Source organism: Misgurnus anguillicaudatus, chromosome 7 (genome assembly GCF_027580225.2).
Source record: "Misgurnus anguillicaudatus chromosome 7, ASM2758022v2, whole genome shotgun sequence".
In the NCBI taxonomy this organism is placed as follows: Eukaryota; Metazoa; Chordata; class Actinopteri; order Cypriniformes; family Cobitidae; genus Misgurnus; species Misgurnus anguillicaudatus.
In genome coordinates this window covers 30,346,973-30,359,466 of record NC_073343.2, presented here as the reverse complement: position 1 = coordinate 30,359,466, position 12,494 = coordinate 30,346,973, and the positions used below count along the sequence as shown (strand labels likewise).

At 37.5% G+C, this 12,494-nt stretch overlaps 2 protein-coding genes across 3 annotated transcripts in view; one reads left to right on the top strand and one right to left on the bottom strand.

The window, feature by feature from the left end:
* The window catches only part of pacrg (PARK2 co-regulated), a 176,561-nt gene that overhangs the window by 129,931 nt on the left and 34,136 nt on the right, over positions 1 to 12,494 (bottom strand). The window lies entirely within an intron of this gene.
* On the top strand, positions 8,310 to 11,552 carry LOC129432744 (zinc finger BED domain-containing protein 4-like). Its single transcript, XM_055191336.2, has 2 exons — positions 8,310 to 8,613; positions 9,711 to 11,552. The coding sequence occupies exon 2, from the start codon at positions 9,711 to 9,713 to the stop codon at positions 11,550 to 11,552; it is 1,842 nt and encodes a 613-aa protein (XP_055047311.1). The 5' UTR covers positions 8,310 to 8,613.

The window sequence follows — 12,494 nt, the reverse complement described above, 5'->3', positions numbered from 1 at the left end:
TAACGTTTGCGTAATGCTGCATAGGCATTTTGCAGACTTCACTTCCGGATGCCGCAGCTGGACTTGGTTTACAATCACAGTGTCAATCACCCAGATAGACTTGGAGTGAAGTAACAAAAATGAGCGACAGTAGCTGGGTTTCCATCTTAACGTGAAGCAAATCTTTTAAAAATTAGCAAAAAATTAAACACAAACACGGTGCGTTTTCATCAAGTTGTTTGAGCGAATGACGGCGGTATTGGTAACCTACTAACCAACAGTAAACAAAATAAGGCACGCTTTGAAAATGGAGACAGGATGTCACGATGGGGCAAGTTATTCATTTATTAGCAGTGCAGCTTGTAATTGTCAAACTAAATGCTGTGCACAAAAGAAGGAATTCAGCATTTTTTATGCAGGCACTAGCAGCAAGGGCATTAAGATGACGTTGTGATATAGATTTTACTAGTAATATTCAAATCTGTATTCTACCTCAATTGATCACTTGTTTGAAAAGTATGTCTCATGTTTTGAAAAAAAGTATTTAAAACCATAATTAACTGTCTGGTTTTTACAACTTTCATTTAGGAGCAAAAATCTGCCTTTAAATTTTACAGGAATAAATCATAGGTGTGATTGGCAAGGGACAAAAAAGCAGGAAAATAAACCAAATCATTTTGTGCTTTTAAAGGTAAATACATCAATGCGGTGCATTTTGAGAGTACAAATAAGTGACTAGATCTATGAGGATTTTTATGTTCTTGTAAACAAATTTGTGCCCTTTTAGTAAAATCTTTGGTTGCATATGATAATAATAATAATAATAATAATAATAATAAGGCACACAAACCACATACAAAACATGATAAATGAGATTTGCCATTGGTCAAAACATGTTTAATGTTTATAGAATAATTAGAGGGGACATTTAATACAGATTAATTATTGATAACAACATTTGAATGCTGAATTTAAAGTGGATACAGTAACATTCATTCAAATGTTGTGACCTTCTGGAAAGGCAGTCAAGTGCATTTGTCTTTTGCATAGTTCTTTTGGCACAGCCGAGCTACGCGTTTCACCCGCAAACGCGCGCGCACACACACACACACACAAACACACACACACACACACACACACACAGGGAAACCAGATCCATGAATGTGTGTGTTTCTCATTATATTATTCTGTAATCGCAAGCATTACTGCCAGATTCACAAACCATTAAGAGGAGCAAATACAGGCGTGTGTTCGTCAGGATGACGTTGGATCTGATTAGCGTAACTTATATGCGTGCGTTAACGTGAGTGATTACAGAATAATATTGCAAGCAAACATTTTGACACAAACACAACTTTATATTGATACTGCGAGACAGCATTTCATGTCGACGAGAAATCTGATATTTACATTACTGGCATATAACGTTAGCGGTCTAATTTGAAACGGACAGTTTTGTAAAAGCAGCAAACACCTGGCAGGTTCTCTTAATTTCTTACTACTAAAATGCTGTTTGTCTCTGCCTATTCCTTCTATCCATGCCCAGCGCCACTGATTCAAGTCTTTAATCAAATAGGTCGTCTTACCTAGCCTAGGCTTCATATACATACTCTTCATCATGCTGACAACGTTAACTTGTTATGACTTCTCCGCGGCCGCGCGGCATCTGCAGCTGGATCTCAGCCACACCTCAAAGACCCCTCCCCATTCTACTTCTGATTGGCTAGTTTGTTAGTTTGGTTGAGAGTGAAAGATGTGTTCCTTTCATTCTATTTGTTGGCAAACGCATGTTTTTTTTTATTCGCAGCCAAGACCACACACCGGATCTGACTGCAAGCTCTTTGGTGAGCTCTGCTTTGAATAGAGTTCGATCGTGACAAATAAATAGACTACTTGCGGAGTGATATGCGGTCATTTATAACGGTGCCTTGCGACCCACCCCCCCCCCCCCACATAAACACAAAACAATGGATTTGCACGATTCACGAAAGCCTCATTTTCAGGTCGTAAAAGCCGGAATTCCGGATTTTTCCGGAAGAATCACACCCCTGATAAATACTTTTACAGAAAAAAAAATGTTTTGGCCATATCACAAAGCCCAAAAAAATTATTACATTTTAATTTATAATTTTTATATTTCATTTATAATTTAATTACACATTTAAAAATATTTAACATTTTATTTATTTAACTAAAATTTGTATATAAATATAGATTCTAGTTTAGGGCTGTCACGGTTATGTAATTTGGCTGACGGTTAATTGACTAACAAATTGTACCGATTATGACAATCAATTGCCTGTTTTATTGCTTTGACATTTAATCCTCACAAATTTTTGTTTGTTCATGAAATAATATTCACACATTGTTGCGATTATTTAAATTAAATCTTTTACAAGGTTTACCTGGCAGTAAATATTAATACACATTTAATTATTTAATAAATATCTGTCAATCTATCTTTTTCATAATAAAATAAACACAATAAAGTTTCAGAAAAAAACTGAAAATAAAAATGCTATCAAAATAAACTGACTATACCAAAATGAGCCTCAAATAGTAGTCAATCCTACTAATGTCATATTTGTACTGGACCACATGTCTGTAGTGGCTGCAAAAAAAAATCAATTCCTTACAAATCCTTAAGAATAGCATCCTTTACTTTCCTAAATTTGGAATTTGACATCTGATACTGTATGGTTTATACACGTGCTGCAGCTCCCCCTTGTGTTTTTTAGAGAGATGTGCAATCATTGCGGTGATCTGAAATCATTGTGATAAGGTCAAACAATCGCGATGAGACGATTATTTAATCATTGTGACAGCCCTATTCTAGTTTAGGGCATTTGCTTTTGGATGCATTTAATAAATGTTCAATTGTAAAATCTAAGCACAATTCGTGACATACCCCTCTTATCCCGCTGTAAAGAGCAAAAGACTTTTGCTTCATGTATGAATGCTTTTTAAATAAAACAAACAGGGATTAGACTACTCCTAGACTAAAATAAATGTAAGAACTGTCCAAACTGAAAACAACGTGCATTGACATATCTTAAAATACACCAGTGCCCTTTATTTTGCCTTAACATGCTTACAAGTGATGTTTTTAGTAAAGCATGTTTGTTCAAAACTAGTTATATTTCCTAATTAAACTAAGGCCTAGTCCTGGCTTAAGCTAATCCCTGTCCGGGAAACCACCCCCTAATGTGTTAAAATAACACAAAATGTGTTAAATAGCATAACACAAAACAATGTGTAAAAGATTAACACATCCTTTCTTAGAGTGTACCTTCTGCAAGCTAAAGGCTATTTTTTTAAAGTGGGGGGACACAATCGACAAGAACATTATGAAACCGAAAATTATGAACCGAAATTATGCCTACATATTTTTGAGATCCCTTGATAACTACATTTATTTAATTTCTATAATTTGACACTAGGTCTTTCTCTTGTGTCTTTTTCTAGGATCTGACACACAACTGATTGTTACATAAAACATTACAGAAACTTTATGTCTCATGAGCCATGAAAGAGCAACCTTTTAAGCCATAAAATCCTCCTCTGGGAAGCTGTGATATTTTATTCTAGGTCGTTTCTATTTTATCTTGTTATTTGTTTAGCTTGTGTTTAGTGCCTCGGCTGACACTGTAGTGACCCGCAGCCATCAGATATTCATCTTTGCTTTCTCGGAGGTGAAAATCTGTCTTCCTGTGCATCTTTTCCACTAATGTAGAGCCACACTAGTAGTGATCGCTCTAAAGTAAATACACACACGTATGCACACATCTCTTCCTGACATTTTGTTGAGCCAGCTGAATTAATGATGCACATTGATCAGTCTTGCCACACCTTACAGTTCCTGTAATGATCAATAATCAGACCTGCATCTATAGGACTGTGCAGAACTTACGGCCATCACTTTTAACCTCTTCTCCTAAAACATCACCAAAAACACCTTGAATTTCACCTTGAATTAAAAACAACTTAGGTTGATGTTTTTAAATTCTAGCTTAAACCAAACAGTGGATGTCCACTCAATTGAGCTAAAAATACTCCACCCACCATCTGCAGACTTCAACTCAAATCTTTACCTTTACTCTAAAAAATGCTAGGTTATTTTTAACCCATCTTCAAATTGTTTTGATTGTTTAGCGATGCCCTTTTGAAGTGAACTAATATTTTTAAATGTTTAACAGAAGCAGGGTTCCCATACCTTAGTTAAGTTCAAATTCAAGAACCTTTCAAGGACTTTCCAGGTCCAATACCCTCAAAATCAAGGACTAAATGTGGGGACACATTTCAAGTGAGAGCAAGGTTACATTGTGTTACCTTTAAAGATATATTGTTACAGTTTCCTTTCGAGGGAACTCGCGCTGCGTCACTGCAGTGACACTTTGGGGACGCCTCCAAGGGTAAGTGCGTCAGAATGTGTATATCAAATTCAACTAATGGTGAGACTTAACGGCAAAGACATGGTGACGCGGGAGCCAGGAAGTATATCTGAAATATTGCAAGACAGCATTACAGCAGTGCAGGAAGTATGGCAAGGGAGACACAGCGTCTCGTTCCCTTCTCAGGGAACAACAGTTATACGTAACCCGAGACGTTTTCATGTGTCAAACACAACTATGCAAAAAAGCATTTTGGTATGAATCAACATTTGCATACAGAAGAAATAAGCACTTAAAGCGAACAGTTTAGCACATGTGCTTAAAGGGGCCATGGCATGAAAATCGGACTTTTTCCATAATTAAGTGCTATGATTGGGTCCCTAGTGCTGGTATCAACCTAGAAAATTTGAAAAAGATCAACCCAGTAACTTAGTTTTGGTAAACCATTCTCTACAAGCACATGAAAAAATAGGTCGTTGAAAATTTGGCTCTCCTTATGATGTCATAAGGAGCTCTTATTATAATAATACCACGCCTTAATCCAACCACAGCACTGCCATTTAGTGCAGAGAAAAAAATAATTCACAGAACAATTGAGTTTCAATTTCAACAAACCACTATCATTGTGATCAGTGTTTGCACTTCATCCGCTCATGTGCATTTTAAAGACACACCCAAAACGGCACATTTTTGCACACACCTACAAAGTGGCATTTTTAACATGCTATAATAAATTATTTATATGGTATTTTGAGCTAAAACTTCACATATGTGCTCTGGGGACACCAAAGATTTATTTGACATCTTAAAAAATTCCTGTGACATGGCCCCTTTAAAAAGTCTAGAATTTTTATAATATTATCCTACACTACACAGGGAATAATATGGATTTTTTCCAGAAAACTTCTTGCATAAAATAGATTCAAGCACTTTCAATGACCTGTTTCTATGTATGTATATTTTCAAAAACTTCCCAGGGCCTTTATTTGTTCCCCTAGATTGATAAACTTTCAAGAATTTCAAGGACCCGTGGGAACACTGCAGAAAACAAAATAATTTACACCAATTATCTTGTTCGAAAGTTTACATACATACATACATATGGCTCTCATTGTATCTTGTTGCCTTTTTGAGCATCAGTAAATGTTCACACTTTTTGTAAAAGTTTTGTATAATTATAGAAAATAATATTATTAGTCTTATACACTGAATAATCTTTAGTGTATAATCTTATACTCATTATACACTAAAACTGCTGAAAAAAGGACTAGTTTAAAGGCTCAGATCAAAAAAGGATAAACTACAGTTTATCCTGGCTGGTCATCAATTATTACTAGAAATAATTATTTTTGTTTTTTTAAGCGCTTGTTCTACATCATTAAACAAAAGATAACAAGCGTGTTAATTATTTCAGCTATCTACTGTAAATGCTCTATTGTTAATTCCATTAAACTGCTGATCTGGTTTTTGCTTGAGTAATCAAAACAATTAACTGCACAGGACCAACATCTGAAAAAGCCTAATCATCAAATCCACAGCATTCGCTACTGTGTTTTTAGTGCAGTCTTTGTGACTAATAAATATAACTAATCCCAGATGAAATCTGCATGCTTTATTGTACATTTCCTGCACATCCAAGAGGAGGAGCCTGGGGATTTGTAGAACTTTTGTGTATGATGGGTGTTCCAATTCTGTGAAAGTCAGCAGAGCTTTCAGTGGGCATGCGTTGGGCCCGCTTACAGCCCAACCTGCCACCGCTGGTTCTGCAGTAGCCAGGACCTGAATCTTTAAATTATGGGATACGATCTGATGGCTACACTCTGTGTGCGCTCTCATAGATATGTACACTAGATGTCGCCTTGGCTACGGCAGTTCATTGGACCGAATGCGTCAACTAGAGCCGCCATCTTGAAACAGGGGATCCCCGCATCAGCGTCATTGTAGGCAATGGTGTAACAGAAATAAAATCACCATAAATCGTCATGAACACGATTTTCTTGGTTTTCTTTTGGTTCGTTTCAACAGTCAGACATGTATTTAGCATTGAGTCCAGGAAAAAATAAAAGTTTTGATTTTATGAAAATTTTCTTTTTCTAACTGTAATGCATAGTGCTAGTAGCCCTAACATCCATATGCAGCACAAAAGTCCGGCATCGTCCATGAATTCGAAGTACAGGCGGAGATACCAGCTTTACCTAGCTACTTCCTATGACTAGACCCCTGTTCAAAGTGGCAGCGGTTTTGACACATGATCAGAGCCTCAAGGCGACATCTAGTGTATATATATCTATGGTGCACTCTGAGCTAAACTGTCCTGGGTGACGGACCCCAGACCCTGATGATAATGAAAGAAAACCCGTAAAGTGACTACAACTGCAGGATACGGGATGAGACAATACTGTTTATACAGTATCCGTATGGTCTGATGATTTTTTGTCAATATCACCCAGCCCTACAACTAACATCTTTGACTTTGGCACAATTTGCATCTTGGAAGAGGAACCAAACAACAGATGAAATGTGCACAGAAGTCTTTGCCAAAGAATTTCCACCTAATCAAAGTAGAAAACTTTATAAGAGAGAAAAGGGATGTTCCCTTTAAAGTACACATAAAGACTCTTCAGATGAGAAAGCCCTGCACTGCAGTTAATGTGTTCAAAGGCTGAATGATAAAACAAGTACTAAAAGATTCAAAGAAACAAAAATATAAAGGTTAGAAATAAAAAACATAATTCACAGAAAAAGGAATTAAGCAATGATCGTTTATGAAGTTTTTTAAGACCTCGCCACTTTCACAGAAGTTTCTGTTCTTCTCATAAACAGAATTTAGGCTTTTCATGAGGTGTAAAGATTAATCTTAACTGGAAACTGAAAAGTTGTAGGTTTGAATCCCACATTGGCCTTATGTCGTCTTTTATTATATCTTAAAGGGGTCATATGACGTTGCTTATAAAACATTATTTTGTGTATTTAGTTTGATGCAATGTGTATATATGTACATATTGTACATTACTGTTGCTCCTTTATGCCGTGCTTTTCTGAAATGCACCGATTTTTACAAAGCTCATCGTTCTGAAAAGCGCAGTGTGCTCTGATTGGCCAGCTATACAGTGCATTGTATTTAGCAGAATACCTTAAGCATGTGAGGGACATTTTACCATATTTGAAATATATCAGCTCCCAAAGCACAGTGTCTCCATGACATGGCGGCAGCGGCAATAGTATTGAGTCCAATTTATAGTCGTGCGTAAGGTCTACACCGTAGCTACGCCGTAGGTTATCTGCACAGGTTAGCCTCTGCGTAGCCTTACGTGCACCTCACCAAATTTTTAACAGCACTTCGGTTTTACGCGGACCTCAAGCCCTATGATTGGTTCACTAGAACTCCTCCCATCAAGTAAAAAAACTTTGTCATAGGTATTTCCGTTTGCTACAGTGAGAACAAAGATAGGCCAAGTTGAGGAGTGATTTAAAGGATTAGTCCATTTTCTTAAAAGAAAAATCCAGACAATCCACTCACCACCATGTCATCCAAAATGTCAAAATGTCTTTCTTTGTTCAGTCGAGAAGAAATTATGTTTTTTGAAGAAAACATTGCAGAATTTTTCTAATTTTAATGGACTTTAATAGAACCCAACATTTAATACTTAACTCAACACTTAACAGTTTTTTTCAACGGAGTCTCAAAGGACTATAAACAATCCCCAACGAGGCACAAGGGTCCCACCCAGCGAAACGACCGTCATCCCCGACAACAAAAAAAAACAAATATACACTTTTAAAGCACAACTTCTCGTCGTGTAGATCCGGTCGTGATGCGCCAGCTGACCCCACTACGTCACCGCAATACGTCATGACGTCAAGAGGTCACAGAGGACGAACGCGAAACTCCGCCCCAGTGTTTACAAGCGTCTTGAATAGAGGTCGACCGATTCATCGGATTTGCCGATGAATCGGCGCCGATAACGATAACAATAACAATCGTTCATCGGCAAAAATTCTGACCGATAGTTTTTTACGGTTGTGTTTGTTGCATAAGCAACACAGAAGACAGTGGGGAAGCTCTGATACTGCTCTGCATTATAAAGTGGTAGATCGCCCTCTACTGGTGAAAACTAAACCTTTAATGCCTCGTGGTGGTTGTTTGGACATGTGACGTGAACCTACACACCGCAGGGATCCAGTGATTTGCCGAACAGAGGATACATCGCAGGTGGATGAAAGAATAAAACCAAGTGAAAAGGTACACTACACTACAGTTCACGTTGTCATATTATCTAATAAAAATTATATACCCGTACAAGTAAGAAATAGATTAGATGCTGCATTGTTTGTAACTTGTATGTTTCCCAATAAGGCTGAGAGGATGCTAACTTTAATAGGCTACCTTAAGCGTAAAAAACCCAACAACACACAAATACAAAACAATGTATACATGTCTTGATTGTTGCTGCGTTTTGCCTGCCCTTAGTTAATACCACATTTCACATTTTTAACGTGTCATAGCCTATAATATCAATATTTAAAGCGTCAGATTAGAGAATGGCGTTTAGCATTCATGCAGCCGAGAGAAAAGTACAAACAGTTAAGGTTTGGTCTCCGATTATTTTTATCATCATTGAAATACACAATTTGTTATTTTGATTAGATTAATGTGGTCTTAAGGCATTATAAGAAATCACATGACTCGACAGTGCGATCGAGCTGCACAGTCAGATATGCGGTTTCTTTACACAAAGTCAGATGGGCCTGCACGAACTGCTTGTCCTTTTCACACAGCGCAAGTTCCTAAGTCAGTCTGATCTTGCGAGGTTTTATGATCGCTGTACACAGCGCAGTATAGTCAGATATAGCATGCTGTAAATGATAAACTTCTGATGGTAACATCATGCCCGATGAAAATTAAAAAACGCGCTCTGTAAAAAAAGTTTAAACCGCTCGTTTGTACACTCTAAAAAAAGGTGATTTGTGTTATCCTATTTAACACATTATGTGTTATTTTAACACATTGTGTCATTTTGTGTTGATTTTTTGTTCAAATAAATTAAAGGGACAATACAAGATGTGTTAAAACAACACAAAGTGTGTTGCTCCAATATTAATACAAAGATGTGTCTAGTTAAGGACAACACATTAAATATGTTGTCTTTAACTAGACTCAACATGTGTTGTTTTAACACATTCATTATTAGAGTGATGACATGGTTAAAGTATTCCTGTATATAGTTATTAAATTTTAAATAAGTGCATTATATTACTGTTTTTATTTTTTAACATTTTAAACTTTTGATTATTTACTTTTACCTGTAATATTTTAACTCCTATTTTTAATGTTTTTAGATGGCAAAGGCTTTGAGGAAAGTACCAGTGTGGGAGTATTTTGTTGAAGTGTCACCAGGAAAGGCACAGTGTAATATCTGTGACAAAATAATCAGCATGGGCTCAGCTACATCTTCAGGTAAAAATACCACCAACCTGTGGAGTCACCTTAAGCATGTCCATCCAGAAGCCAGTGAAGAAGCTAAAAAGAAAAAAGACACAAAAGACCCTTCTCAACCCTCAGTATCCCAACTTTTTGACAAAAAAACAGAATGGAAGAATACAGATCCAAGGTCTGTCAGGATTGATGCAGCTGTCACAGAAATGATTGCTGTTGACAACCAACCATTTTCAGTGGTGTCAGACATCGGATTTAAAAGGCTTGTGACCCTTATGGAACCAAGGTACAGGATTAAAGATGAAAAATTCTACAGAACAAAAATGCTGGATGAAACGTATTCCAGAGTTTTGACCAAAGTAAAAAGTCTAGTGAAACAGGACAAAGCCCCTTTCATGGCCTTTACAACTGATTGCTGGTCTGGTACCACCGAATCCCTGATGAGCCTAACTGGCCATTTCATTTCTGAAGACTGGTCCAGAATGCAAGTGATGCTCAATGTCAAGCCAATGACTGGATCACACACAGGCAGTTATATCCAAGAAACATTCCTCAAAATGTTAGAAGATTGGGATATTGCACCAGAGCGTGTAGTTCTTGTCCTAAGAGATGGAGGAGCAAACATGGTAAAAGGAATGACTCTAGCTGAACTACCTCATGTAAGCTGCACTGCTCACACCCTTCAGCTCATTATCAATGATGGTCTATCTAGTCAGAGAGCTGTCCTGGATATTATTGGTATTTTGAAAAACTGTGCAACTCACTTTGGGCACTCTGTACTGGCCAAACAGAGGCTAAAGACCATTCAGGAGGAGCTGGGCCTTCCAGTGCACACCATCATCCAGGCAGTTCAAACTCGGTGGAACTCAACACTTCACATGCTGCAGAGAATGTACGAACAGAGACGGGCACTGAACGTTTATGCTGGTGAACACGGCCATATCTCCTGCTTATCTGCTTCACAGTGGGACATTGTCTGTAACTTGATTGACACGCTGACTCCTTTAGAAGAGATCACATTGGAGATGAGCCATTCTGAGTCATCAGCAGCATGCATTATCCCCAGTGTATCTGTTTTAAAGCTGATGCTGCAAGCAGAGGGTCCATACACGGGGGGGATTAAAACATTACGCAAGACAATGCTAGACAGCCTGTCAAAGCGATTCTCTAAGGCAGAGGAAACAAAATGTTTGGTCCTAGCAACTCTCCTTGATCCTCGATACAAGGGCCATGCCTTTGCCTCAGAAATAACACTGCAAAATGCAAAACTGTGGCTACAGCAGGAAGCTGAAGAGCATGGTGCACCCAGAGAAGAACGTCCGAGCTCTACTGCAGAAACACCTGAAGGGGATGAGGGTTCAGAATCAGATCCTGAGGCAAAGAAGCAGAAAATGCATCAGTCCACCTTACTGGACACACTGTATGCCAAGGTCCTTGGAGCCACAGCTATTTCTAAGGGGCTGTACAGCTTTGAAAGTGAGCTTGAATGCTATTTGTTGGAGCCTGTCATTGAACGTGGTGACAATCCTCTGCAGTGGTGGCAGAAAAATGAAGTGCGGTTTAAAACACTTGCACCAATGGCCAAGAAATTCCTGTGCCCCCCACCATCCACTGTGCCAAGTGAAAGAGTGTTCAGTGAGGTGGGCATAATTTATGACTCCAGGAGAAGCCGACTGACTGGACATCATGCTCAGCAACTGTGCTTTTTGCACTATAATTTAAAAAGTCTGAAGTTTGAGTATTAAAACGCACATGCCAAAACAAACTTTTCCTAGACTTTTTGACATTTTATTTTATATCTGTTTGATGTTCTTTGAATAAGTGATCTTTGTGAACTTTAGTTCAGTCTTGTTATTCTTATTTTAAGTTTTATATTTAATATATAAATATATTTTATTTAAAAATTTATACCAGGCATTTTCAGCCAATGCTGTATTTATTTTGTAACTTTTTTTACAATAGTTAATGTTATACTGTTTACATATTTTGAATCTGTTTTTATTGTTCTTTAGTGTGTTACTTGGGTTTAGTATTATTTTAATTGGCCTACTTTATTTGTTGGTTTTGTAATAAAGTATGTTTAATTTCAGTGAATGAGTGTTGTGTTTTGAATTCAGTAAATGGTCAAAAACTATCGGTTAATTTATCGGTTATCGGCAGTTAGGTCCCACTTAAGCTATCGTTATCGGCAAAATCCAATATCGGTCGACCTCTAGTCTTGAAAGAGGACCGTTCCTACATTGTTGTATGTCAACTGATACTAATTAATGTCTTTGTGGCAGTTTATTGTTTAAAATGGTCCGCAAATGTGCGTTTTATATATCTAACACGTGACCTCCCTACGTCACTACGCATTTACGTTAGGTCTCGCTGGACCGGACCTTGACGAAAAGTTGTGGTTTAAAAGTATACATTTTTTACTTTTATTGTCAAAAATGACAATCGTTTCGCTAGATGGGACCCTTGTGCCTCGTTTGGGATTGTTTATGGTCCTTTGAAACTCCGTTGAAAAAAACTGTTAAGTGTTGAGTTAAGTATTAAATGTTGGGTTCTATTAAAGTGTATTAAAATTAGAAAAATCCTGCAATGTTCTCTTCAAAAAACATAACTTCCTCTGGACCGAACAAAGAAAGACTTCAACATCCTGAACGACATGGTGGTGAGCAAAACATCTGGATTTTTCTTTT